Source organism: Sus scrofa, chromosome 12 (genome assembly GCF_054392235.1).
Source record: "Sus scrofa isolate SSC_HxYL_T2T_F1_AM1 chromosome 12, Sscrofa_HxYL_maternal_Yorkshire_Landrace_v2.0, whole genome shotgun sequence".
In the NCBI taxonomy this organism is placed as follows: Eukaryota; Metazoa; Chordata; class Mammalia; order Artiodactyla; family Suidae; genus Sus; species Sus scrofa.
Genome location: NC_139394.1, coordinates 16,185,150 through 16,212,899, shown reverse-complemented (window position 1 = coordinate 16,212,899; position 27,750 = coordinate 16,185,150). Strand labels below are relative to the sequence as shown.

Here is a 27,750-nt window from a genome sequence, read left to right as displayed (position 1 = left end):
AGTCCTGGTGTCAGCCGAGGGACGAGAGCCAGCCTAGCCCATCTAGGGGAGAGGGGTCCTCAGTAGCATAGACGATGTCCAGAAACGGAATTGTTTGGAAGTGACTATTACAGCATGGGTTGTCTTTCTGTTTGTGGTATATGCTTGGTTTTAGTTTCTAAACCTCTTGGTGCCAGTGTGTCTGGAGACTTCTAAATTATCTGATCACAAGTTTCTAGAAAGATGATTACAACTTTGAAACAAGTGTGTGTTGTGTTGTCCACTCTTGTTATTTAATAATGCCTTTTGAACTTTGAGTAAGTTGCTTTGTTAAACAGAAGCTTCAAGTCAGTTGCCTGTATTGTTGTTAGCATTATCCAGAATATAATTTATTCCTTTTCTTTATAGGCATTTGATCTAACAGAACAAAGATATGTAGCTGTGAAAATTCACCAGTTAAATAAAAACTGGAGAGATGAGAAAAAGGAGAATTACCACAAGTAAGTGATATCAGAATGTCTGATTTTTCAATGTTTGGTATTAATAGCTGTTGTTCGAGCACTGTGTTAATTAAGAGCCTTACATGCATTATTGATGTTGTTTCATTTAATCCTTATAACTGTCCCAGGAGAGTGAATAAACTTTCCGTTTTCCTGGTGAGGAAACTGATGCTTAGAGGATTTGAGTAACAGTTAAATGGCTGAGCTAGTATTTAAATCTGAATGTCCCTTAATCCAAAGCTGCTGCTTTGAACCTTCTCCTTCCATTGTATGTCTAAAATTAGCTATAATAAACAAGTAAAGTCTCAAAAATTATTGTTGCTTTTCTGTAGAAACCACGCAAGAGTGTTTTTTAGTGATCTAGGGACCCCGGGAGGCTTCTGGCGGGGCTTTTTCTGGGGCTTTAGTTATCTCATTGTAGAGGAGATAGCAGGCACACGGAGTGGCTGGGGGATGCTTGTTTGACGTGTGCAGTTCTTTGGTGCCATGCCTGCCCACCCGCACCCGTTATACTTGGCCCATCTCAAAATTCTTGGTCTTCACTGTCATGCTTCCTGTGCATTCCTTTGTTCAGAATGCTGCTAGTGGTGGCCCTTATCTGCACTTGGGGTTGTGGGTGAGAGGGTGACTTCTTGAGAATGCATGTTATTCCATGTGCAGGTGTGGATTTTCTTTGTTCCACTAATGTCAGGCTTTACCTGTTTTCCTGCTGAGCTTCAGAACATTGGAGTTTGTGGCTCATTTGTTTTGAATGCCACGTCGACCAAATTTACCGTTAGCATTCCCCCCCCTCCACCCCAGCTTCGTATTGTTCCTTATTGTAGCTGTAAGCACTGCAGTACACATGTCCTACCCCTGAAAGGAGGAGACAGCCCCTTTTGATATAAAGCAGTCTACCTCCTTTATTTAGAAACTGTTTTGCTTTTTTCTTATAAATAGTACTTTGGAGGGACAAAAGTGGTGGGCTTGGAAATAAGTAGGCTTTTAGTTGGCTTCTAAATCTCAACAGGAAAATACAACATTTCTGTATCATCAACCCGTTCTTGAGGCCTAGAGCAAGGCAAGTCTTGGTTTGTACCTGCTGTTCATCAGGGACCCAGGAACTCTTGATACTCCGTGCACTTTGGCGGCAGCGCTCAGCACTGGAGGAGTGTGGGTGCCTTTAGCGTTGAGAGAAATAGGGTTTCGAAGAGGTAGGAAAAGGGATGATGTGTACTCTACGCATGGCCCCCGCATGTGTCCCTTCTGTGACAAGCAGCTGCAGTCCAAATGCTTCTGAGGAGCAGTTACGTTCTTATAAGTACATTCCAGGCACTTGACATGCAGGGACGAACAGCATGCTGCAGTGAATGCCAGGGAGCTCTTCAGAGAAGGAACCCACATGTTGGTCTGTCCAGTTTGAGAAATGGTGAGAAATGTCCTCATTATATTGAGACTCTTGAAGTACCTGAGGGCATAGGAACAGTTCCTGCATCTCTTTAAAAAGGCCCTTCAGCTCTCCTTGGAGCCTGCTCTGCACCTTATTGTGCACTGCCCGCTCCAACCAGTTGACTCTATAAGGGATCAACCTTGGTCAACCTTGAAAGAGAGATTTGTATGTATTTTGCTTAGTCTTCGTGTCCGGCTTTTAGGCTGATCTTAAAGAGAACTCTGGTGTCTAATACTGTTGTAACTGCACGCAGGGGTTCTGTTCACCCTAGCCTTTTGAAGCAGCGGGGATTGAATGCAGGACCATGCAATCTCCTTGACACATTTGACAAGTTGTTTGAGTCCTGGTGGGTGTGGTTTGGGTGTCTGTTCTTATTTGTCTACCAAACGGAGTCATTGTGAAGGGGATAGTCTCATTTTTCTGAGTTCTTTACTGGTTCGGCTTAGGTTCACAGTGGTGCCTCCCTACTCTTTGTTTCCTCCCTGGAGGTGAGAGTTGTGCACCTGAGCACTTTCTGTGGAGCCATCTGGGCAGGAGCCATTTCCCAGGTGACAAATACACTGAGGAGGGGTGTGCAGAGTTTTTGTGACTTCCATTCATCCCTGAGAGGAAATACTTAAGCATTTCCACCTTTCCTTGACAGACTTTGCTTGCTAAGTGATACAAAATCATACTGTTGAATTTCAGGCTACAGATAATAGTGAATTAGAAAAATGTTATTTAACTACCTTGAACTTAAATTAAAGAGGCTTATATGAGGCACATAACAGATTTTAGAGGTACTTCAAAAATTCAGTGTTGAGCTGAGAAGTAGTATACTTTAGTGTTGTGGTAACATTATAAAATGTGAAAATGCTACTATTACCCTTCAGAGTAAGGCCTTTTGATTGCTTCCTCTTTGTGGTGATAACTTCCAAGTCCCATCTGGAATCAAGACATTTATTAGGGTAAAAAAGAAGGAAAAATTCAAAGAAAGTAAAATATTGTTGTAGGTTTATTTTTGAGTTCTATACTGTATCCCCTCTCCTCTCATTTCCCCACAAACAAATAGAAAGTAAACTAATTGTTTTACATTTGCATTGTTAAAGCATTGATAGGTATTACTCTATTTCTTCAACTCCCCAAAGTAACATATTAAAAACTTTACAGTAGGAAAAATTTCATACAAAGCTGTCCACAGAAATAATTATATCTGGAGTAGTTAGTATGCTCTTGTATGATACTCTTTGCTAATTTTCTAGGATAAAATCATTGAGGGTCTAAATATCCACTTAAAGTAAAAGACTGATATTTTAGGGGATAAGTTTCTTCCAGTTTCCTGTTAAGTTTCTGTATTTACAGTACATTAATCCCTTGGATGCTTAATTGAAAGTTGAACATGTGGAGCAAAGCCCCTGCCTTGCCTAAAGACTCATGAGAAAAGGCCTTAGAGCCACTGAGGGAGTGCTTTCAGTGACACACAGAAAGTTTTCTTAATTGGTGAAGACTTTGACTCTTCCTTTTTTTTTTTTTTTTTTTTTGTCTTTTTTTTTTTTTTTTTTTTTTGTCTTTTTGCTATTTCTTTGGGCCGCTCCCACGGCATATGGAGGTTCCCAGGCTAGGGGTCGAATTGGGGCCACTGGCCTACGCCAGAGCCACAGCAACGCAAGATCCGAGCCGCGTCTGCGACCTACACCACAGCTCACGGCAATGCCAGATCGTTAACCCACTGAGCAAGGGCAGGGACCGAACCCGCAACCTCATGGTTCCTAGTCGGATTCGTTAACCACTGCACCACGACGGGAACTCCTGACTCTTCCTTTGATTCATAATTTTTGCCTCCTTTATTTTTCTGTATATTCTCTACCTCGATGGTACATTTCATTTGTGAAATGCGCAAAATCAAACCTTTTTTGATTATTTTTAAAACACCCAGAGCAGGAAGTGTTCTAATACTGCCCTGTCTCAGTGCTGGCAAGTCTTGTCTTTTCAGAGAGACACCAAGATGCTGGTGAAATAAAGCATTAGAAGAGCAAAAACTGCCAGAATTATGGCAGCTTGAAAAATAAGCCTAACCAAAGTTTCCATAGGGGAAAAACATTTAATTACTTTTAGATTCCTTTTATATTCCTATTTCTCCCCTCTCCCCTCCCAAATTGTTCCTCAGCCTTTTTTTTTTTTTAAGGGCCACACTGAGGCATATGGAAGTTCCCAGGCTAGGGATCAAATCAGAACTGCAGCTGCCAGCCTACACTACAGCCATAGCAACTTGGGATCTGAGCTACATCTGTGACCTACACTACAGCTCACTTACGGCTGGATCCTTAACCCACTGAGTAAGGCCAGGGATCAAACCTGCATCCTCATGGATACTAGTCGGGTTCATTACTGCTGAGCCACAGTGGGAACTCCCCTTAGCTTTTCTTTGGTTGAATATTTTTTGTATATTTTTGACATTGCTAGAATATACTAATTTCAGAAAACATCACTTTTTTTGTTTGTTTTATTGTTCCACACTATTGGAAGTTTCTCTTCTCTCTTTCTCTCTCTTTTTTTTTTTTTTTGGTCTTTTAGGGCCACACCTGCAGCATATGGAGATTCCCAGGCTAGGGGTTGAATTGAAGCTGTAGCTGCAGGCCTGCGCCAGAGCCACAGCAACACTGGATCTGAGCCAAAGTCTGTGACCTACACCACCGCTCACGGCAACGCCAGAGCCTTAACCCACTGAGCAAGGCCAGGGATCAAACCTGCGTCCTCATGGATGTTAGTCAGATTCATTAACCACTGAGCCACGACGGGAACTCCAAAGGTTTCTCTATTCTGACTCTTGCCTTACAACAAAGTATCCCAAATAAATGATGTTATAGTACTTAAAATATATAATATCCTATTACTATCTTTGTAAATAGGAACTAAATGTTCTTTAAAAATTCACTGTATAAATATGTTAGATTATATAGTACATTTTTATTCCTAATCTTAGTAAATAATTTTAAATTGGAAAAATACTAAAAGATGTTAGTACATACATATAAATTCTGGTTCTAAGAAAACTAGGGGTTCCGCAATTTCAAACTCCTTTATCAGGTTAACATTTTCTTAGAAGAAATAAAGCTGATAGTCCTTTAAATTCTTTTTGTAAGGAGTAAGTTTTAAAAAAACAAATACAAAGCATTGCTGACTGTCTTATCTAACTGGTAATCCTTTTACCCGATGAGTTTACGTACTAAAAATGATCCCCTTGATGTAACCCCAGGATATAAACATTTATAGATAGAAAGTGTCAGCTTTAGAAGCTCCTGCTGTGGGGCAACGGGGTGGGCAGTGTCTCTGCAGCACCAGGACACAGCTTCAGTCCCCAGCCAGCACAGTGGGCTAAAGGATCCGACATTGCTGGAGCTGTGGCTTGGATCTGATCCCTGGCCTGGGAACTCCATATGCCTCAGAGTGGCCAAAAAAAGAAAAAGAAAAGAAAGTATTAGCTTTAGAGGAGAGGAAAAAACACTGTCTTTATCATTTTTAAAGCTCTGATATTTGGGTGTAAATATAAAAGAGGTGATATGGTCATAGAATGAACTTGAAAGGGATAAAAGGTTAGAACCTGCTACTTTCTCCGCAGCTTGGTAGATCTGGTAGAGCAAATGGATGCGGTAAGATAAGGGGACTAGATGGACCTGAATGGAATGAATACGCAAGAACAATGGAAAAGTAAGAATATTCAGGAGTATCCTGGAGGAGTTCTAAGAGACAGGCCCAAAGTACACAATGTTAATTTTCTGTTTTGTTTACAGGCATGCATGTAGGGAATACCGGATTCACAAAGAACTGGATCATCCCAGAATAGTTAAGCTGTATGACTACTTTTCACTGGACACTGACTCGTAAGTGCTGTGCCATTTTAGCTTAGAAGAAAATATTATTTTGTTACAGTGTTATAGTTAACATTATTATACAATGTGTTGACTACTCATGAAATAGAGTTTAAATATGGGTCTACCAAGGGGACCAGATATATTTATGGGCAGATCATCATATATGAATTCATATTTAGGCCAGAAAGACATCTCTTGGTCATAGGAGGTATGCAGCTATGTCCTGGTAAATGTTTAGCAGCCAGTTTGGTGAGAAGACAGAGAGGGCTAATTTGTAGTGTTTGCCAATTTCTCTGGTATAAATACTCTAAGCATGTCCAATAAAAATAAAAAAATAAATAAACAGAATAGCTTTATTGAGATTTAGTTGATCCATTTAAAAGTATACAATTCAGTGGTTTTTAGTACATTCATAGATATGTTGCGGCCATCACCATAGTCAATTTTAGAACATTTTCACCACCTTATGCTATCATTCTCGTATTCCTCTACCTTCCACCCCAAGCCCTAAGCAACCATTGATCTACTTTTTGTGTCTATGCATTTGCTATTCTGGACTTTGATATGAATGGATCATACAGTATGTGGATTTTTGTGACTGCCTTTCTTTTTATAACTGAATATATTCCATTATATGGATATACCACCTTTTGTTTGTCTGTTCGTCCTACCAACAGCTTAATAACCAGCTCACAAAATTCCTGCAAATTTAATTATCAGCTCTCAGCACCTGCCACATATTGGTGCCAGCATACCACCTAAAAGTACCAATCAAGAGAGTCTCTGCCCCACTCTGGAGACTCTGATAAACACTGACAGGCCTTTTAAAGTACCAGTAATGTGATTTTGTCATAGAATGAGAATGCTCTGTCCTAAAATACAGGTTCATAGGTTTATTAAGGATTTCAGTCCAGCTTCCCCCCCCCCTTTTTTTTTTTTGCTTTTTAGGGGGGTACCCGCGGCATATAGAGGTTCTCAGGCTAGGGGTCGAATCGGAGCTACAGCTGCTGGCCTACACCATAGCCACAGCACACCAGATCCAAACCGTGTCTGCGATCTACATCACAGCTCACGGTGATGCTGGATCCTTCACCCACTGAGCGAGGCCAAGGATTGAACCCTCATCCTCATGGTTCCTAGTTGGATTTGTTTCTGCTGCTCCAGGACAGGAACTCCCCAGCCTTTTCATTTTGTAGGTGGAGATTTGAGGACCAGAAAAGTTAAATGACTTGTCTCAGATGAAATTTAGAAATATTTCATTCAGTATTTGGAAACATTTTCTCCGTAGGAGTCTGAACTGAGTAAGGAAAACATACTGAGGTCTGACCTTTCCCTCCCAGGGTATTTGGCCTGTTCCAGACAGCAGCTGTCTTAGAGACTGCTATGCAGAGAGCTGGCCCACATTTAGAAATTCATGCCTCCCCCCCACACCCCCATTAGAGTTCCTTGTGGCCTAAAGGTTAAGGATCCGGCATTGTCACTACTATGGCTGGGGTCGCTGATGTGACACGAGTTTGATCCTCAGCCTGGAAACTTTTGCATGCCAAAAGTTTGGGGTGGGGGGAGGAAAGAAAGAAATAGCCCCAGAAGGAGACCATAATTCCCTTTGGAAATATCCACTGAGAGATTTCCCCTTTCCAATGGGCACAGTCACGTGCATAGCACAGAGTGGGGTTCAGAAAAGTATCTAGAGAGCAGGTTTCTGCAGGGTGGCTTTACTGTTTTGCTTGGAGAAAGTTCCTTGAATACTAGGGAGGACATCCCCCTACTCCTAAATGTGAGTACAAAAATCATTTCAAAGACAAATACAATGATTTGGATTATCTGTTGTTTGGAATTGTATACAGACTTTTAACTAATCTGAGAAGTTGAATTGATTCTGTGCTCTTCTTGAGTTGTTTACATGCTGCTCAGGTTCGGCCAAAAAATAAAAAGTGAGATGATGTTTTCAGTTTTCATTTGGGTCAAAAATAAATTTACTGGAGTTCCTGCTGTGGTGCAATGGGATCGGCAGTGTCTCTGCAGCAGCAGGATGCAGGTTCCGTCCCCAGCTGGGCACAGTGGGTTAAAGGATCCCACATGGCTGCATTTGTGATGTAGGTCACAACTTTGGATCAGATCCGATCCCTCGTCTGGGAGCTCAATATGGCGTGGGGCAGCCAAAAAGGGAAAATAAATAATAAATTTACTAAGCATGAGAGTCTGTCTCAGATTTCAGCATCTCAAATCAGAGAATCTATAAGTTTTAGGCACATTTTCTCCAGTAAGGTTCTAGCATGCTAGGACATGCTGTGTTTTATAAGAAGCATAAGCTGTTGTTCAGTTTGGGGATCCTATAGGACTGTGTTCATTGCTCTGCTTTTTGAAGGCCTCAAATTGCTCACAGCCACATAGTGTTAGTCCTGAGCCTGTTTGCCCTCTGGCCTGCTTTTCACCTTTCCCTGTTCCATGTCTTATGTGAATTTGCCCTTGTAGGCTGTGTTTCTCAGCCTACTTTTTTTTTTTTTTTTTTGGTCATTAGGGTGCTTTGCTATTTGTTGTTCAGTGGAGTTCAGCCAATTGGAAGACAGAGGTGGTGGTGGGTGGAGACCCCTCCCTGCAGTTATGGTTCTAGGTTTCCTTTGTGACCCTGGTTCAGGTTGCACCACCTCCTCTCTCTTGGCCCTCTGGCCTTATTAGGTTGCTAATGATTTCCTGCTCTAGATGATTTCTGGGTGCTTACTGGCCACTTTTGTCTTCTCAGCTCTTCCATCTATGTGATCAGTTCCCTGGATTAAAGCCTCTCTTTTTTAAAATACTCAAGTAGTTTTTATTTCCTAGCTAGACCTGAGTCATAGCTTAGAAGAATTTAAAAAGTACTCATCACTCAGGAGACCTTAACTTCACCTTATAACTGCCTCGGAAGATAGACACATGACCTGTAATGCCACAAAATTGTAGTTTTAAATCGGGCCTGTATGATAATGCTGATAGAAGTGAGAGAAAAAATCCGTTCTGTGTACTAATACATTTGTTAGACCTACAGATACTGTACTTTAAACAAGCTATTTTAGAAATTCCCGTCATGGCTCAGCAGGTTAAGAACCTGACTAGCATCCATGAGGACAAGGGTTTGATCCCTAGCCTCACTCAGTGGGTTAAGCATTCAGCGTTGCCGTGACTGTGGTGTAGGCTGGCAGCTACAGCTCTGATTGGACCCTTAGCCTGGGAACCTCCGTATGCTATGGGTGCGGCCCTAAAAAAGACAAAAATAAATAAGCTGTTTTATACCTTGTATGTTTAGCAAAGAGAAATTATAGAACTGTATGTGCCAGTCTGCCGGGAGAAAGGTAGTATGCAACCAGTTTCTTCTCACTGTCAGCACTTGGGCTCATAGAAGATGTTTGCAGCAAGAATTGTGTACTTAGTCATAATCTACTTGTTCAAAAATGGAGCATCGGAGTTCTGACTGTGGCTCAGCAAGTTGCAAACCCGACTAGTATCTATGAGGATATGGGTTTGATCCCTGGCCCCGCTCAGTGGATCTGGCATTGCCACAAGCTGCAGTGTAGGTTGCAGATGTGACTCAGATCTGATGTTGCTGTGGCTGTGGCGTGAGCTGGCAGCTGCAGCTCCTATTTGACCCCTAGCCTGGGAACTTCCATATACCTCAGATGTGGCTCTAAAAAAGTAAATACAATAAAATGGAGCATCAAGTGCATAGTAAAGGAACCCCCCCCCCCCATTGTTGTTTAGTTTAAATATATTACAGTCCGTATTCTTGTCAGTATCACAGTCTGGATTCAGGAGAGGTATGCCCTGGGTGAGCTTTAGCAGAACAGGTTCACCGTCAAGATGTGAAGACTCTTGACCAGGAGAGTAAGCGCTTGTCTCCCTGTAACCCACTCAGGTAGCTAATACTGAATGAAGAATGGTGTTTCAAGGAGCAAAGAAGAAAGAAGTAAGCTAATTACCTGACATCATTGGGGTTCATTTAGTTAGACTTAATCTACTTGATCTTATCCCACAGTCAAACGTTGGTTTTTTTGTCTTTAGGTTTTGTACAGTATTAGAATACTGTGAGGGAAATGATCTGGACTTCTACCTGAAACAGCACAAATTAATGTCGGAGAAGGAGGCTCGATCCATTATCATGCAGATTGTGAATGCTTTAAAGTATTTAAATGAAATAAAACCTCCCATCATACACTATGACCTCAAACCAGGTATGTCTGATTTTTAGGAGACAGTATTGGTAGTTTTTCTGTGGTCTTATAAGCTACTTAATTTTATAATGTTAGAGGATTTGGCAGGAGCAAAGAAGGCCTAACATCTGACTTTAAATTGCCTGGGTAGGTGTGGGAATAAGAGTCCTGGCCATGTAGCACTAAGTTAGGGTGGGTCCTGTTATGTTAAACACTCTGGAGAAACAATGCCCCATTAGAGCCAGGGCAGCTCGTGATGTCAGTCCAGTTAATAAAGAGCTGCTCTGGCAAGCTTGCTTTTGTTTTTTCCCATTACTCACACTACGCAGCAGCTCCTATACTCCACGTCTCTTTGATAAGTGCCCCCACATTAGCAACTTATTTTTGCACCTACGCCTTCCATTTCATTAAATTCTAAGCAGAGCTTTCTCTCTTTCCGTATGGGTAACTTCTAACTTTGATAGTCATTAGCAGAGTAGGAGCAGTTAGACTGCGTATTTCCGGTCTGTTGTTGGCATCTTCAGCTGTTGTTTAGAAATCTGCCTGTGTTCTCTGTAGACAGCTCCAACCAGTTGAGCTTGGGTGTTGGAAGATTCCCATTTACCTCCTGGTGGGCACAGTTAACTTTGTTTTCCCCTTTGATAGCCGCATATTAAATCTCATTCTTCATTATTCTAAGGTAATTTAAATAACTAAAAAATTCATTACAAAGAAGTGATTTTTTAAAAGATGGCTATTGTATGACTGGGTTTTCTATCACTGAATTCAATACCTTTTCCCGCCCCAGGAGCTGTAGGTGGCACTGTGGTACTAGCTTAGATTCCCTTGTATATTTTCTTTGATTTCCACCCCCCTCAAAACTACTATTCCAAACATGGTGGTTTGAGATCCTTACTGAAAGTTCAGGTGAAACTTTCCCACTATTTTTGACCAACCATACAAGTGATATTTTACTTTGGCAAGTTAATTATTTTTTCCACTGCTCATAATGTTGGTTTTGGCACATTAAGCAGGTGGTTCTTGGAAAATAGAAGTTTACAGCCTGACACTTAAGACTCTCCCCTACCATCCAGAGTGCAGAAAGTTTCATTCCAGAGATTTAGATGTTCGCTATTATGTGCAAGAATTTGAGTTCGGTTGTCTCGTTCTTGTCTGTTATTACCTTGGATTTTTCTCTTAATTAGTAAGTCTCTTTTTATTCATGAAGATTTTATCTTTTTAGGTAATATTCTTTTAGTAAATGGTACAGCATGTGGAGAGATAAAAATCACAGATTTTGGTCTTTCCAAGATCATGGATGATGATAGCTACAATTCAGTGGATGGCATGGAGCTAACATCACAAGGTGCTGGTACTTATTGGTAGGTATCCAGGAGGTCTGTCAAGTTGGCTTATGGAGCGGTGGTGTTGGTAACTATTCATTAAATTGCATCCTATCTGCATACGCAAGAATGCTGTAAACTATAGTGGACTTGCCCTCTCCAAATATTAACTATCTTTTCAACAGTTTGACTCTTTGTATTTGCATTAATTTGTCTATATTTTTCTTTCTGTTCTTGAAAACCTGTATGGCCAGGTGTTGTGAGTTGTGTGTTTCCTTTATAGGTCTGGCTCTGCTGAGTAGATAGAGTGAGGTTGTTATTGTGTATGTAAAGAATGGTCCTAGAAGTTCCCATTGTGGCTCAGCAGTAACAAACCTGATTAGCATCCGTGAGGATGTAGGTTTGATCCCTGGCCTTGCTCAGTGGGTTAAGGATCCAGCGTTGCTGTAGGTCACAGATGCAGCTCGGATCTTGCTTTGCTGTGGCTGTGGCGTGGGCCAGCAGTTGCAGCTCCAAGTTGACCCCCTAGCCTGGGAACTTCCATGTGCCACAGGTGTGGCCCTAAAAAGCAAAAAAAAAAAAAAGGAATAGCCCTAAATTCTTTTCAGTACAAATGCAGGTCTCTCTCTTCCTAAGTTAAGGGAATGAGGGATTTGTTTCTAGAGTTGTCTGAGCATGGTGGACTCTCAAGAACTAAGGAGTTGTGAAAATCAGGATATAAAATAACCATAGCATCCTGTGAAATCTAAATAGGGAAAAGTGAGCATGGTTTGCCAAGAAATTTATCGCTTCTGGCAGTCATGTTCTAAAAGGTTTCAAGCCACATTTCTTCCCATCTGTTGTCACTCATCTCCCCCAACCACCCTCCCCCAGCTAGCTCTACCTGCCTGTTCTGTTCCCTACCCTACTTCTGCCTTTTAATTACTTTTGACAGTGAGACCCATGCAAGATACCAGCAGCTCAGTCATTTGACTTTGTGATTATAAAGGTGTGTTAACAGAGCTCCTTTTTAAACTTCTGAGGTGGTAACACAAAGCCAGGCATTGGAATGTGTGATTCTAAAAATGGAGGAGCCTCGAGTAGCACTATGGGGGGGGGGGGCAACATGTGCTGATAAACCCCAGGGTTATTTGGTCAGATCACTTATGTTTGAGGCTGGAGGGCCCTGGCTCTTAGCAGATCATTGCCTGTCTGGGAAAGCAGACAGAGAAGAGCGGAGTGTCGCTCTCAGCACAGGACCAGCCCTGTTCTTAGCAGTCTGATCATGTTGGAGTTATGCGTGTTAAAGAATCAATCCTGTCCTGCTGAAAGCACCATGTACACAAAAGTTCCACTTTCCCTTTCTCCTTATTGTTTGTGGAGGTGGTACCTACAGTGGAAATCTGTCCCTAAATTAAAACTTTGAGATTCTAGCTTTAAAATAGAAGCTACATTTACAGTGTTTATTCACTATTGTGGTTATTGTGGGTTAGTGTTCCTGTCACTAAATGACACAAAAACATCTGCCTTCAGAAATACTGGAAATTTATACTGCTGTATAAATTTACTAGAACTTGGATTTGAGCTTTTCATTTGATAGCTTATTCTTTTTTTAAAGTAAAGATTTTTCCCATTTAAATTAGTTATCTCATTGCTGCCTATTGCTGTATTTGCTAAGCTATAAAAAATTGGTGATTGGAATTTAAATAAAAATTATATATCATGGTTGGAATTTGCTTCAAAGTAATCAGGTGTAGAGGGGTGCACACAAAGACTGGCTACATGTGACAGTTATTAAAACTGGATGATGTTTACTGGGGGTTCATTTTATTATTCTTTCTTCTTTGGATTATATTTGAAGATTTTTTTTTTTTAAAGAGTAAGGTAGAGAGGGAGCTACTGAGAAAATTAAATTTTATTGGTTTCTCTGGAGGTTTAAAAAGTCTCCATATTGGTGTTTATAATCGCCATATTCAGTATGTTGTCCCAGAGAGATACAGACAAAAAGGGAGGACATAACAAATTTTAAGTGACCATTGCGTTATTTGATTATTCCACGATTCTTCTACACGGAATACTACTTTTAAATAAGTAACTCATAGACGAGACCTTGAGAATCGTTTTTTTCTCTGAGCACTTTATCATGATGGAGTGATGCAACTAGGTTTTTTTTAAGCAATTCAGTGTAGTATCTTAGAACTATCTTCTACTCTCCTGTCCAAAGTCCTGGATAGGAAAATAGAATACTTATTATTTTCAGTATTGTTTGGGTGAAGAACTAGTGTATTTCTTCATTTACAGATGGGGAAACTGAGACCTTGAAAGTGCCATGACAGACATGTTCTATTAAGGAATAATCTCTCTCTCTCTTTTAAAAAAAATTTTATGGCCACACCTGCAGCATATGGAAGTTCCCAGGTTAGGGGTCAAATAGAAGCTGCCAGCTGCTGGCCTACACCACAGCCATAGCAACACCAGGTCCAAGCCGCATCTGCCACCTACACCCCAGCTCTTGGCAGCACTGGATCCTTTTTTTTTTTTTTTGTCTTTTTGCTATTTCTTGGGCCGCTCCCGCGGCATATGGAGGTTCCCAGTCTAGGGGTCCAATCGGAGCTGTAGCCACTGGCCTACGCCAGAGCCACAGCAACGCGGGATCCGAGCCGCGTCTGCAACCTACACCACAGCTCACGGCAACGCCGGATCGTTAACCCACTGAGCAAGGGCAGGGACTGAACCCGCAACCTCATGGTTCCTAGTCGGATTCGTTAACCACTGCGCCATGACGGGAACTCCAAGCACTGGATCCTTAACCCACTAATCAGGGCCAGGGACTGAACCTGCATCCTTATGAATACCAGTTGTTTCCTTTCTGCTGAGCCACAGCAGAACTCCAGGAATAATATCTTTTGTATTCTAAATATTTGGCCATTATTACTCTGTATTTGGACAAGTTCAACAACCACTGTCCTTCCTTATTACATGCAAAACTTACCTTCCTCCCCACCACCTCCACAAAAAAAGTTATAAGTACATTTCAGAAAGTCATTTTAGAAGTCTTCTTGTGAAAAAAAGTTATAAGTACATTTCAAAAAGTCATTTTAGAAGTTTTCTTGTGGCTCAACAGGTCAAGGATCCAGTGTTGTCACTGCAGCAGCTTGGGTGGCTGCTGTGGTACAGGTTTGATCCCTAGCCTGGGACCTTCCACATGCCACAGATGTGAACAAAAAATTAAATAAAATAATAAAATATGAGTTCCCATTGTGGTGTAGCAGAAGCAAATCCGACTAGGAATCATGAGGTTTCGGGTTCGATCCCTGGCCTCTCTCAGTGGGTTTAAGAATCCGGTGTTGGCGTGAGCTGTGGTGTAGGTTGCAGATGAGGCTTGGATCTGGCATGCCTGTGGCTGTGGCAAAGGCTGGCAGCTACAGCTCTGATTAGATCCCTAGCCTGGGAACTCCATATGCTGCGGGTGCAGCCCTAAAAGGACAAAAATAATAATAGTAATAATAAAAAGGCATTCCCTGGTGGTCTAGTGGGGTAAGGATCCAGCATTGTTACCGCTGTGGTATGGGTTCAATCCTTGGCCCGGGAACTTCCACATGCCATGAGCACATCCCCATCCCCAAAAAAAACTTCTTGGGGGGGGGGGGAAAGCTTGTTATCGTTTGAACATTTTTTTGCCTCTCAACTCTTTTAGTCCCCTTCCAGCTATACATTTAGATTTTAATGCCAGAAGCTCATCAGAATTTAAAATAAAGTTTTACAGAATTGATTTTGCCAGCATGAAATCTGCAGAAATTGATCTGTTTTCTTTAGGATTCTGCCTTCCAGGCATGCCATGGCTAAGACTCCAGGCAATGAGTAGAAGTATATTTATTTGGTTTCCTAAATGCCAGGAGGCACTTGCCTTCCACACCATACAATTTGGTGTGGTTGGCTATCCAACTAGTCTTTTTAGAGGCTAGGAGCGAGTGGGGAGGGAATGAATTCAGATGAGGATTGAGTTGGGCCAACTGGTACTTTGAGTTTTTATGCACTATTTGTTAGCCTTCTAGTAAGCCCCTGAGCACCCTTAAAGTAGGAGATGTAAAATACCCTTTCATAATTGGAACTTTAATGTCACCATTGATTATGCACTGTAGTCATTTCCAGTCTAGATTTCCAAAAGAGGTTTCTGCAAAAAGACAGAACAGCTACTCCCCTCAGAGATTTTTACTGGGTCTTGAATTCATTTGAAGTTTTTTTTTTTCTTTGCGGGGTTGGAGGGGTGGGTGTTGGCCATGCCCACAGCATATGGAAATTCCTGGACCAGGGATCAAACCTGAGCCACAGCAGCAACCCAAGCTCTACTGCGTGATAAAACTGGGTCCTTAACCCACTGAGCCACAAGGAAACTCCTGGGCTTTTAAAATGGTAATTTTAGAGACTTCTTCTGCCAGAATGAAAATCACACTACTAGTTGTATTAGTGTTTTTTGCCACAGATATTGTAAAAGAGAATGCACTCTGGAGTTCCCGTTGTGGCGCAGCAGAATTGAATCCTACTAGTACCCAAGGCGGGTTCGATCCCTGGCCTTGCTCAGTGGGTCAGGGAATCCAGCATTGCCGTGGCTGCGGTGTAGGTTGCAGACGAGGCTTGGATCCTGAGTGGCTGTGGCTGTGGTGTAGGCCAGCAGCTGCAGTTCTGATTCAACCCCTAGCCTGGGAACTTCCATACACTGAGTGTGGCCCTAAAAAGCAAAAAAAAAAAAAAAAAAGAAAAAGAAAAAGAAAAAGAATGCACTTCTTTTGTGTTCTCCTCTCCTTTGTAAAACTTGTTGAACTTATTTTAGGCACAGCCCTGGGAAAGGAGGCTGGGGTGAGTAAAGTAGGAACTAGGGAGAACATTTACCTCTCTCAGTAAATTGAGAAGTATATACTTTAAGCCTTTATAATTGGATATTATTGCCTCCTTAGGTTAGAGTGTCTTTTCATCTACTTTATCCAGCCAGGTCTAAGTTGACTTTTCAACTGTTAAGATTTTTTTATTTCTAACAAGGTCTTTTATTTTGTGATTTTGTCCATGTCTTAGATTTATACAGTCCTTTTTCTAAGAATTTTTATTTCCCTTTTGTCACAGGTATTTACCACCAGAGTGTTTTGTGGTTGGGAAAGAACCACCAAAGATCTCAAATAAAGTTGACGTCTGGTCCGTGGGTGTGATCTTCTACCAGTGTCTCTATGGAAGGAAGGTAATGAGCGTGGTGGTTTCTCTCGGGTGATGCGTGTACATGGTGGCATTGTGTGTGTTATTCTTTTGCAGTTAATCATTGGGTTATACAAAATGGAATCCTGAAAGTTGTAGTTTGAAGAAAATACAGACTTAACTATAAAAGCTTTATGCACAAGCAGAAAATTTTAATTCTAGGGCACCTAATGAATTCTGCTGGGCTGTTGAAAATGTTCATTTTATGCTCTTCTCAGTTAGATCCAGTCTCTGTTTTGATTCTGGTAGCACATATAGGGAAATATGTAAATAGTTTATTAAAGTATGTAATCTTCCCAAGAGCCGTTCTTAAGGATCCCAAGAACTGAATCTTGAAATAGCGGCAAGACTCCTTAATCCCAGTCACCCTGTTAGTTAGAACTTTTATTAGCACAAGTGTGCGATAGGATCCGTGGGATGTCTGTATTCCTGTTTCAGCTATCAGTGTGTTTGTATGTTTCGTTTTTCCCTGTTGGGCTGTGGGTAGAAGCCGTTTGGGAGTTCCCCTCGACTCCTTATATTTTGATTACAATCCCCAGACCATACTCTTAATTCGGATTTCAGCCTCCTCTTGAACGTCCCCTGGGTCTTCAGGTCTTTATCCTCCCTGCCTAACATGGGGAGTTATTCAGTTACTAGTTATACTCTGATATTGTGCAAGTGCTGCTGATAATGGTGGTGGAAGTTTCCCAGAAAGAACTGTGATCTCAGTAGAGACACTGTAGAGATGACACTAGGTGTAAAATCACTTTTTAGGAGTTTATTAGAAAATCGCAATTTGTGGCACGGATAAAGCCACTCGTTGAGTGGCCCTGACTCTTGTGTTTTTCCCACTTTGCCCTTACCCCATTTTTTTCTCTCCCCTCATTTTTTTTTATTATTAAAGTATAGTTGATTTACAGTGTCACAGCGAAGTGAATTATGTTCTCTTTAATTTTAACCAGAGGCCTACCTTTGTTTGCTTTGTTTTTATGTGATAGCCTTTTGGTCATAACCAGTCCCAGCAAGACATTCTACAAGAAAATACTATTCTCAAAGCTACTGAGGTGCAGTTCCCACCAAAGCCAGTAGTAACACCTGAAGCAAAGGTAAGTTTTGACCCCGTGGTCAGCAGAAATGACTGCCTTGCTTCCTCTATTACTTCTCTAGGTAATTTCTCTAACCTCCTACCCACTTCTCCTCATCTCTCCTGCAACAGACGTTTATTGGAGAAGGGGCTGTGATTATGTAGCACTTAGCTACAAAGTTTCCTTGCCCATATTAAAGAATTTACATTTTACTAAGTGAGACAGACAGTAACTAAAAATGAATACATCTCGGGATTCCCGTTGTGGCTCAGTGATAATGAACCCAACTGGTATCCATGAGGATGCGGGTTCAATCCCTGGCCTTGCTCAGTGGATTAAGGATCTGGAGTTGCCATGAGCTGTTGTGTAGGTCTCAGACATGGCTCGGATCCTGTGTTGCTGTGGCTGTGGAGTAGGCTGGCAGCTACAGCTCTGATTCAACCCCTAGGCTGGGAACTACCATATGCCACAGGCATGGCTCAAAAAAAACAACAAAAAAAGAATACATCTCAGATGGTGATAAATATTATGAAGAAAACAAATCTGAGTAAGGGAGTAGAGAGGTGGGAAACCCCGTATTTTGATAGCCCGGTTAGAGATGGCCCCACTGATGACATGACTTTTTGAAGTCTTGACTGATGTGAATGTGAGAGCCATGTATAGATTTGGAAGAAGAGTATAAGCTGAGCAGGACCTCAGAGCAGGCAGAGCAGAGGGGAGAGTGGTAGGAGAGGCAGCAGGATAGGTTATAAACCGTGACGGAAAAGCACTCGAGGGTTTTAATCAGGGCAGCTCTGTGATCTGATTGCCCTTTCAAAAGCCTACTCCGGTACCTGTGTAGAGATAAAATTCAAGGCAAAAGGAGTTTATTTGGTTGGTATCCAACCCAAGAAAAACCTTCTAGTTCCAGGTGTCTCACTAAGAAAGCTTTATATTTTTACGGTCACGAATCATTATGTTCATTTCTGTGAATCTGTTTTTATCTTCCAAATGCTTTAATAAAGCAACTACCTAGAGGTATCTTTGTTTTTGAAAAACCAGGAATTTTAATAATTAAACATGGAAAAAACAAAATTAGTAGTTCATTTCATGTTTTAGATATACTAAAATCAACTTGACTTTTTAGAGCAGCTTTTTAGATTCACAGCAAAATTGAGTGGAAAGTAAAGTGTTTCTATCCCCCTCCCCCCGACACTCACCCACCTAGCCTCCCCCACTGGCAGCATCATGCGCCAGAGTGGCACATCCGTCACCAGCGATAGAGCTACATCCCGGCATCATTATTAGCCTAATGTAGAGTATGGATTTGGATGATAGTGATGTTATATTTTGGATTTTTTAAAATTGATTCAGTTACTTAAATAACTATATTATAAGGTTTTGATTAAATAGAACTGTCTGGTTAAAAAATAGGAAAAGGCAGATAATCTATGTGAGGGCCTTTGTGCTAAGAATTGTAGAAGCTGAGGTTCCACAGCTCGTCATACCTGACGCAGAGGAGACAATCAAACCCAACTCACAGTATGTTTTTATGTCTGCAGTACTTTTAGGGAGACAAGTGCTGTTCAGGTTTTCCTTTGCTGCGTAGAGGTGTGCCTGATCCTTTGTTTCATGACCTATGACTCGTTATGCTGTTAGTCAGTGTCCTCCTCACCCTGCCTGGTGGTGGTTTGTCACTGCAGTCCCCATGTCCTCTGGAAGTTCACGCGAGACCATGGTTTGTAGATGCAGAACCATGAAGTTAGACTGTGCGCATGCACACCAGCCAAGGCCGAGAGATTTTTGCGTTGGTCTTTGTGCTTTGGGGACATGCGCCATTCTGCCTCAGGATTGGCTCTGCCAGCGTCATCGGGGGAGTCAGTGGCCAGAGAGAGGTGCTGCTGCTGGTGTGTCTCCTCGCCCAGGCTTCTCCAGGTCTGCCTGGTGGTTTCCGGGAAAGGCCCTAAGCCCCTTCTCTTTAGGAGACATTTGCTCTGGCCCCTGGCAGCTGCTCCAGAACTTCCTGGGTTCCCCCTTGGGGTGCCAGGATTATCTGCTTCAGGCTTCTTCAAGAAACTTTCCTTTCAGGCGTTTATTCGACGATGCTTGGCCTACCGAAAGGAGGACCGCATCGACGTCCAGCAGCTGGCCTGTGACCCCTACTTGCTTCCTCACATCCGAAAGTCAGTCTCCACAAGTAGCCCTGCTGGAGCTGCTATTGCATCAACCTCTGGGGCGTCCAATAACAGTTCTTCGAATTGAGACCCACTCCTAGGCCACAAACTGTTCAACACACACAGAGTGGACAAATGGCATTCAGCAGCGGGTTTGGAACATAGCGAATCCGAATGGATCTCATGAAACCTGTACCAGGTGCTTTTATTTTCTTGCTTTTTTTCCCATCCATAGAGCATGACAGCATCGATTCTCATTGAGGAGAAACCTCGGGCAGCTCTGGCCAGGCCTCATAGGAAAAGGCCCCGCCCCAGGTTCCGGCGTCAAGGGCCACTGCATGTGGCTGCTCTGAGTGAGGAAAAAATTAAAAAGAAAAACTGGTTCCATGTACTGTGAACTTGAAAACATGCAGACTCAGGGGGGTCCCTGATGCAGTGCTTCAGATGAAGAATGTGGACTTGAAAATACAGACTGGGCTAGTCCAGTGTCTATATTTAAACTTGTTCTTTTCTTTTAATAAAATTTAGGTAACATCTCCTGAAAAGCTTGTAGCACAAAGGCTCAGCTGGGGATGGTGTTTGACTTCGGAGGAAAAAAGTTGCTATTGCCCGTTAAAGGCACTAGAGTTAGTGTTTTATCCCTAAATAATTTCAATTTTTAAAAACATGCAACTTCCCTCCCCCCTTTTTTATTTTTGAAAGAACACATTTGGTCAGAAAGCGAAACCCCTGTTAGCAAGTTCATGGCCGTGTTCATTCCAGTCAGACGCAGCTTTCGCGCCGTCCGGTCTCCCGTCTGCAGTTCCTTCCCCATCTCCGTAGGGGAAAACTGAGGGGGGTACTGAGACGTGGGGGGTTTGCCATTGGACAAAGAATGAGGTTAGAGCTCTGCAGCTTGGAGTCTTTCTAGGTTTTCAACTATTTCTTCACAATTTGAACACTTGACGGTTGTCCCTTTTAATTTATTTGAAGTGCTATTTTTTTAAATAAAGGCTCATCTGTCCATGCAGTCCTCTTGGATTCTCTGAATGTAGTAACCTTTGAAACTGTTCCAAAGGTAGGCAGAAAATGGGCTGGGGAGCCGAATGCTCCAGGGATCAGGAGTTCCAACCCAGTCTCTGTGTGCTTGCTAAATGGTGTACATCTCTTGTTAACCGTGATGTTAAAACTTGATCAGCATATAAGCTTCCCTCTGTTAGATGTTTTGGCAGGAAACAGTCTCCAGTCCCCCTGGTGTGTATGTCTGTGTGGGCATGTACACACACACACACACACACACACACACACACACACGCTTTTATCTAACCCACTGCAATAGATGCATTGAGTGAAGTGAAAAAATAATCTCAAAGGAAATAGGCGTTTCAAAAATGAACATTCTTTTGGAACTAGGTTTTAATTTGGTTGTTTCTGAGATGTACGATCAATTGAAGATGGAGCTGAAACGGGAGATGAGTGGCCCCACCGTGCCCTTGAAACAGCAGAGCACTCGACAGTAGAGGGGGAAGGAGGCCAGAGTCTGAACATGTGGTAGCCAGCTTGGAATGTTACTGACATATGTGGCAAGAGGGCTCAGCCAGAAATATTTAAAGATGCAGCATTCAGACATGCGAGTTCCCTGGGCAGGAGGAGGGAAGTCAGGAAGGGTAGCGAGCACTCAGATAACTCTAGTATTTCTTTTACGACTGAAAAAGGCCAGTATGGACACATTTTTCTAGGACTTTTGTTTGTGTTGTGGACCTACTCCTCTCGCCCCGGTATTAGGAGATCTTAAGGGAAGAAAGGAGGGTAGGTTCCTGGGTAGCTGTTGTCTTGTGGAACTCTGAATGGAAGGAAGTCAGCGCCAGAGTCCTCGTTGCCCCCAGCTTTCCAAAATGATTTTATTGTCTTACATGTGTATACACATGTGTGCATACCTAATAGATGCAGGTATGTGTGTGTATATGTACCATCGCTGCTGCTGAGCAGAGTGCCCATGGGGTCACAGGTTGAGCACAACATCGAAAGATGATGTCTGGATATGTGAAGAGATGGATGAGGTTGAGACCATGTTTAAACTTCCTCAAGATAATTAAATTTTATTCCTTATCTCCTCCTTCTTATTCAATGATGTTGCAGTTTTGATGTTTTGAGGTTGTTGTTATTTTTCTTTCTTTTTTTTTTTTTTTAAGTTTTAACTTTCTTTTAAGGTTGAAGGAATGCTGCATCTTTAAACCTTCCCTCTAACTTCCTGCCTCCTTTTCCCTAAGTGCTTCTGAGCGAAGCCGAAGGACTTTATTTGGTGATCTCTCTTTTCTACCCTCATCCTGAAGAAGGGAAGCCCTCTCTTCTTGGTTTTATTGAGTCTAGGACTTGATTGGGCTTGGTTGAGTCTGGGCAAGGCCTCTTTCCACTGCATGGATAAGCCCCAGGGAACATGCAGAATGTTGACCTTTTCTAGACCTGTAAGTAGCCATGAAATCACTAAGTGGAGTTCTTCCATGACATATTTTGTTAATATGGGTTTCACTTTTTCTGAGGATAATCCCTCATTGCCACAGTGTTGATTTACTTTAAACAATGACAAAAAATGTGTATTAATTTGTAATTAAACTCAGCCAGACTGTTTTGGCTTTTCCCAATTTGGGGGGTGGGGAGGATATTAAAATAAGTTTTAAGAAGTGAACTTCCCAGCCTCTTGATTTTACTCTAGTTCTCTAGCTTCAAACAAGGGCCTTACCTCCTGGGATGTAGCTAGAGGAATCCTAGCAGCTGGCAGAGTCCCAGTGGACGTTGCAGGCACGATGGGAATGTGCGGATTCATGCGACACCTTCTGTACCCCTATTGTGCCAACACCTGTGCTTGTGGGTGGAAATACATCAGTGATCAGAATGGGGAGAAGGTACAGCTCTGAGCTCACAATCTAGGGGCAAAGGCACTGGGCCCAGGAAGGGATGGAACACAGGGGCGGAGGGGAAGCAATTGGGCTCCGAATCTTCCGTCATGACACGGGCGGCTTCAAAACGAGACTCCCCAGTCAGAGCAGTATGCACCCCACTTCTGTGGTTGACCTGCTGTCTTTTTTAGAAGGTTTGTTTTCTGCCTGACTTCTAGTCCAGGAAGGGAGGTTTTTCTCCAGCTGAGAAGATTAGCAGTCAGGGAGCTCTTGTGTCCCTTAATTTAGAAAATAACTCTCTTGAGGAGCTCCTGCTGTGGCCTAGTGGGTTACGATCTGGTGTTGTCTCTGCAGTGGCGCAGGTTCGATCTCTGGCCCAGGAAATTCCATATGCTGCAGGTGTGGCCAAAAAATAAATAAATAAATAAATAACTCTCTTTAAACAGTTATTTCCTAGAATCCTAGAGCCAGAAGCAAGCTTTGGGTCCAGCTCCTTGCTTCTGAAAAGGCAAAGTTTACAACTAACTTGACCCACCTTGGCAGACTTTTGCTTTCTGAGAAGCTTTCTTTCTTTTCCCTTACTCATCATTCTAATCGCCCAAGCTCTCTTCGTCTGTAATTAAAATCTGCCTGTGGTAAGTGGGGGAGAAACGTGGTACACAAACTGGCTGTTGTGTTTTAGTTTCTTTTCTTTTCTCTCTCTCTCTTTTTTGTCTTTTAGGGCCATACTTGTGGCATAAGGAGGTTCCCAGGCTAGGGGTCGAATTGGAGCTGTAGCTGCCAGCCTACACCACAGCAACACAGGATCCGAGCCTCATCTACCTACACCACAGCTCATGGCAAGACTGGATCCTTATCCCACTGAGTGAGGCCAGGGATTAAATCCGCATCCTCATGGGAACTCCCGTTTTAGCTGCTGCTTCTTTTTTTTTTTTTTTTTTTTTTTTTTGCTTTTTAGGGCCACACCCGTGGCATGTGGAGGTTCCCTGGATAGGGGTTGAGTCGGAGCTACAGCTGCCAGCCTATGTCTGCAACCTATACCACAGCTCAAGGCAATGCCAGATCCTTAACCCACTGAGCGAGGCCAGGGATCAAACCCGCAACCTCATGGTTCCTAGTTGGATTCGTTTCCGCTGCACCATGATGAGAACTCCCCGTTTTAGTTTCTTAAGGCAGAATCACCAAACGGTTAAGAGCCTGTGCTTTAGAATTAGGTCTAGTTCAAATCTCCCTCAAGCTTCAGGAATCTCTCTTTGCACGGTTATAGTTAGGAATAGGAGAAGGTATTTAAAGTACCTGGCACATAGAGGGGAATCGAAAAATGTGGTTTAAAGAAGATCACAGGATCTGGTAAATAACACTCCCAAGTTCAGTGGTTGAGGTTCAGAGCCTTTCTGCTCTCCGGGTTGTCGGGAGACGTTGCCTTGGTGGCCTTCCTCTCTGGCTTGAGATTCAGTATTAACCTCTATCCTACAAGGTCTTCTGTTACCCCAGTTCCAAGACTGCTGCTGGCCAAGTGCGGAAGAAGCGTCTTAAAGACCAGCATGGTCCCCAGGCTCGCTGCTTCAGCATCACCTGAGAACCCGTTAGAAATGCACAAGCCCCCCCAAAAGGGGGCCATTCAGAAGGTGGCCTTATCTAAACTCACTCAGCCGGAAGATGGCTTTGTTTTATTTTCTGTGTTGGGGTAAACATCTCCTTTAAACTCTGGGCTGTCCCAGGCCCAGATGTCATACGTATGCCATTTTATATACCCTTGTGCAGGTGCCTTGGTGCCCAACAGTAAACTCGAGAAACACTCACTTTGGGCAAAGCTTCTTACCTTTAGCATTCTCTTAAAATATATATAACAACTCATCAGTACCTTCTTGTAAATTAATTTATCACATTTTTCTTTAACTTGAGGGGTCCAGGGCTGGCAAAGGCCTGAGACATGGGTCTGCTTGAGCCCAGCCTGGCAAAGTGGCTCAGGGCTGAGGGGAGCCTGGGGCTGGACTGAAGCTCCTTGGAAGGGTCTCAGGGAGCATAGAGTTGAAGAGAGGTTGTGGGGAGAGGAGGGAGTGGTAAGAGACTCTGGCTGATGCTGAGCCCTGCGGGCGGGTTGGGAAAACCCGTCAGAGGCTAGGAAAGCAGTCAGGCCCGGGAGCAGGTTTGGGACGTGGTGGGGTCAAGGAATAAAGGGCCCTATTGTGCCAGGGAAGCGCGCAGGGGCCCGAGATGGGCTGGAGTCAGCAGAGGGGGTGTGTGTGTGGTGCTGGGTGAAAGACCCCGAATGACCTCATGGTGCGAAGGGGTCAGAGAGCAGCTGCCTGGCTGATGGCCCCACCCGTCCTTGGCCACTGGTCAGGCCTCCTGGGTGTGGCGGGAAGTGCCCAGCCAGAGAACTGTGGTGGTCTCCTGTGCTATCCAAGCCTTTTCACCCTGAGGGCAGCTTGGGGAGGGGGGGCAGAGGGCAGTATCAACAAAGGGAAGGGACTCTGACACAGCCCGGGTGTGGGCAAGGTGAAAGCATCTTGCTGATTTTATATGTGAGGAAACCGTAGCCCAGATAGACTTGGTAACTGATGGAGCAGCATCGAGGGGGAGGGACCATAGGCTTGAAGATCTTGTGAGCTGCATTCCCTGAGTGCCATCCTGGGGCAGAGACAGCTGGAGCTGAGGGCTACCCTCGGCCCCCAGCTGGAGGCGTATCATAGTTTGCTCTCATCTTGGGCTGTCCTCCCACAGTCTCCCTTCACTGAGTCCCCTTCCCTCAGGGATAACCCTTAGAAATCTACTTAGAGACTGCTGGCCTGGGCTAGAACCAAAGTTCAGTGGGAAGATGAGGCATGGTTTCACGTAACATTACTGCCTTAGGTTCCCTAAGCCATCTCATCTTGTGATTGTCCTTAAAAGATGAGGATGTGAAAATTCCTCCTCCATCGCACCCCTGGGCAGCTCTGTAATAGCTGCTTTTAGGTCCTCAGTGACAAGTGAGAATCAGACCCTCTGCCTTGACTTCCGCATGGTTACTGTACGGCTTGAAGAGGGTGAGAGATGTGAAGATGGTCTCAGGAATTGAAAAAGTCAGAAGCAGGGGGTGTTGCTAGATGCCTCCTCTGAATCACAGCGCCCTTGGAGAGATGTCTGCAGGACATAGAAGGCCCTCCAGTGCGGGCGGCCCTGGCCTGTATCTGGAAGGAAGCCTGTCCTAGAGTCAGCCCCAGACCTGAGTCCTGTGCCCTGGGAGAAGGGCCTGCCACTGGGAAGCATGAAAAGGAAGGCCTTTCTCTACAAATTAATTTTAGGAGCCATTGCTTCTTTACACCCGCAGACTCTCGACCCTGCCACAACCTTAATGCGAAGCCTGCTTCTCAGCCCAGGGACAAACTGCACCCAGTTCTGGTAGCACAAGACGACAGGAGAGCTCCGAGTGAAGTCTATACTGTGTGACCTTGGCCTAGGCCCTCACACTCTGAGCTACAGTTGTCAGAGCACTAAACTTCATGTACCCACTCAAAACATCTCTTCAGAGCCTTCTGTTTATAATATGCTGGGCTAAGCTCTGGGAGGTAAAAAGGAACAGCAGACTTGGCTCCTGCTCGAAGAAGATGAGCATTTAGAAGCTACATGTAAGGAGTGTAAGCTTGGAGCTGATGCATTCCGTGCGCGAGTGAGATGGGGTCCCTGGGGGTTTGGAAGAGGGCACTGAGCTGGGCTTTGCACGATGGGCAGAATGAAGTGAATAGAATGAGGAAGGGCAGTGTTTGCCCAAAAAGTCCTCACTTTCTCTACTCCTGCCACGCAGTGTTTGTCACACCTAGTTCTCTCCACAGTCTCTCACGCCTCCAGGCCTTGGCCATCTGATTGGCTTTGAAAACTCAGCTCAAGCTTCCCTGGCAGCCTTCCTTCCTCTGGGCTCTCGCAGCACCTTGAACGCAGCTCCCTCACTTCCCCGCCTTCTCACGCGCTCGTGCGCTCCCTTGGCACCACGAGAGGCTGGCCTGCTGGAGCGCAGCGCCTGGAAGGGGAAGCAGGGCTGGACAGGTGGGGGTGAGGGATCTTCGATGTGAGACCGAGGAGGAGGAGGAGGAGGTCGGGGCAGTGTGTTAGACGCAGGTCGTTGGTCAGGGCTGAGCTGGGACGGTCGGGGAGCCTGTGGTAGCTGGTTCCATGTCTTCAACAGCGATGTTTTTCAGCTGTGTTACCATCTCAACCCAACACGTGCTTCACAGACTAGAACTAGGCTGACGTGCAATGCACTCTGATATTTACCATTTTACTTCATTTTTAAAATGCTGGTCACCACCCACGGGTGCCCCAGCCTGCTTCTTGCTCCTTCCCTGGGGACTAGAGTGGGGTGGGGGGCAGCTGCATGTAGCCACATGCATCAGGGACTCAGCGTGGAAAGGATGGGTCAGGGGAGGTAGCCACTTCCCTACCTGTTCTGCCGCAGACCAGGATCCACGGGAGCCTCACAAGGCGGTGGGCAGTAACTGAGACCAGAGAAAACCTCAGCCTGCCTGTCCTTCCTGAATTGGCAAGAGGAGGTCAGGGCCTCCCTCCCTCTTGAAGCTTCAGATGACCTCTTGAAGAGGGATGCAGAAGCTACCGGCCCACCCAGAGCTGTGGACCAGAGTAGGCCTTGACTCCTGGTTCACCCCGTCCTCAGAGGACCTGCAGCTCTAGGTTGGTTGGGACAGGGCCCTAGGTTGGGTAGAGCAGACAGGGTCACGTGACATCCACCCGCCTCTGCCTGCCGGCACCAGCTGGGTGAGGCAGGAGAAGGTTCTGGGAACTGCATCCCACCCCCTTGGAACCAGTTCTTTAGCTCAGCTCTATTGCCCCCCTTGCTTGTAGCGCTGCCTCAGGCCAACCTCTGCCCCCTCTTTCTGATCTGCTCCTGAGTGGAGGCAGGAGCCAACCAGCATCCTGAGGCATTGGTTTGCAAGCCCCCTGCTCTGAGCTTACTCCCAGGTCTTGCTGATAACTGGGTGTTGCAGAGGTGACTCGGTGACTCGTCCAACTGGGAGGCCATTTCCAGACCTAGAGGCATGGAGCAGGTCTGCACATCCTGCTTCCTGGGAGTCTCGTGAGGTAGTTCTGATTCCCTGGGGAGGAAGAAGCTGGGCTTGGAGTCTCTTCAAAGGAAGTCTTCTGATCCAGGCCTCAGGCTGAAAGTAAGTG

At 44.2% G+C, this 27,750-nt stretch overlaps 1 protein-coding gene and 1 long non-coding RNA gene across 24 annotated transcripts in view; one reads left to right on the top strand and one right to left on the bottom strand.

Annotated features, from left to right (window-relative positions):
- TLK2 (tousled like kinase 2) overlaps nucleotides 1–22,373 on the top strand; it is a 142,628-nt gene extending 120,255 nt beyond the window's left edge. For all 23 annotated transcript variants that reach the window (XM_084984143.1, XM_084984142.1, XM_084984135.1 and 20 more), the window contains 7 exons: nucleotides 388–479; nucleotides 5,679–5,768; nucleotides 9,795–9,964; nucleotides 11,166–11,304; nucleotides 16,363–16,474; nucleotides 17,469–17,576; nucleotides 19,623–22,373. In XM_084984143.1, the coding sequence (XP_084840269.1) occupies nucleotides 388–479; nucleotides 5,679–5,768; nucleotides 9,795–9,964; nucleotides 11,166–11,304; nucleotides 16,363–16,474; nucleotides 17,469–17,576; nucleotides 19,623–19,796 (885 nt within the window). In that variant the 3' untranslated portion in view covers nucleotides 19,797–22,373. The remainder of the gene's footprint in view (nucleotides 1–387; nucleotides 480–5,678; nucleotides 5,769–9,794; nucleotides 9,965–11,165; nucleotides 11,305–16,362; nucleotides 16,475–17,468; nucleotides 17,577–19,622) is intronic.
- The window catches only part of LOC146398066 (uncharacterized), a 1,038,644-nt gene that overhangs the window by 456,675 nt on the left and 554,219 nt on the right, over nucleotides 1–27,750 (bottom strand). The window lies entirely within an intron of this gene.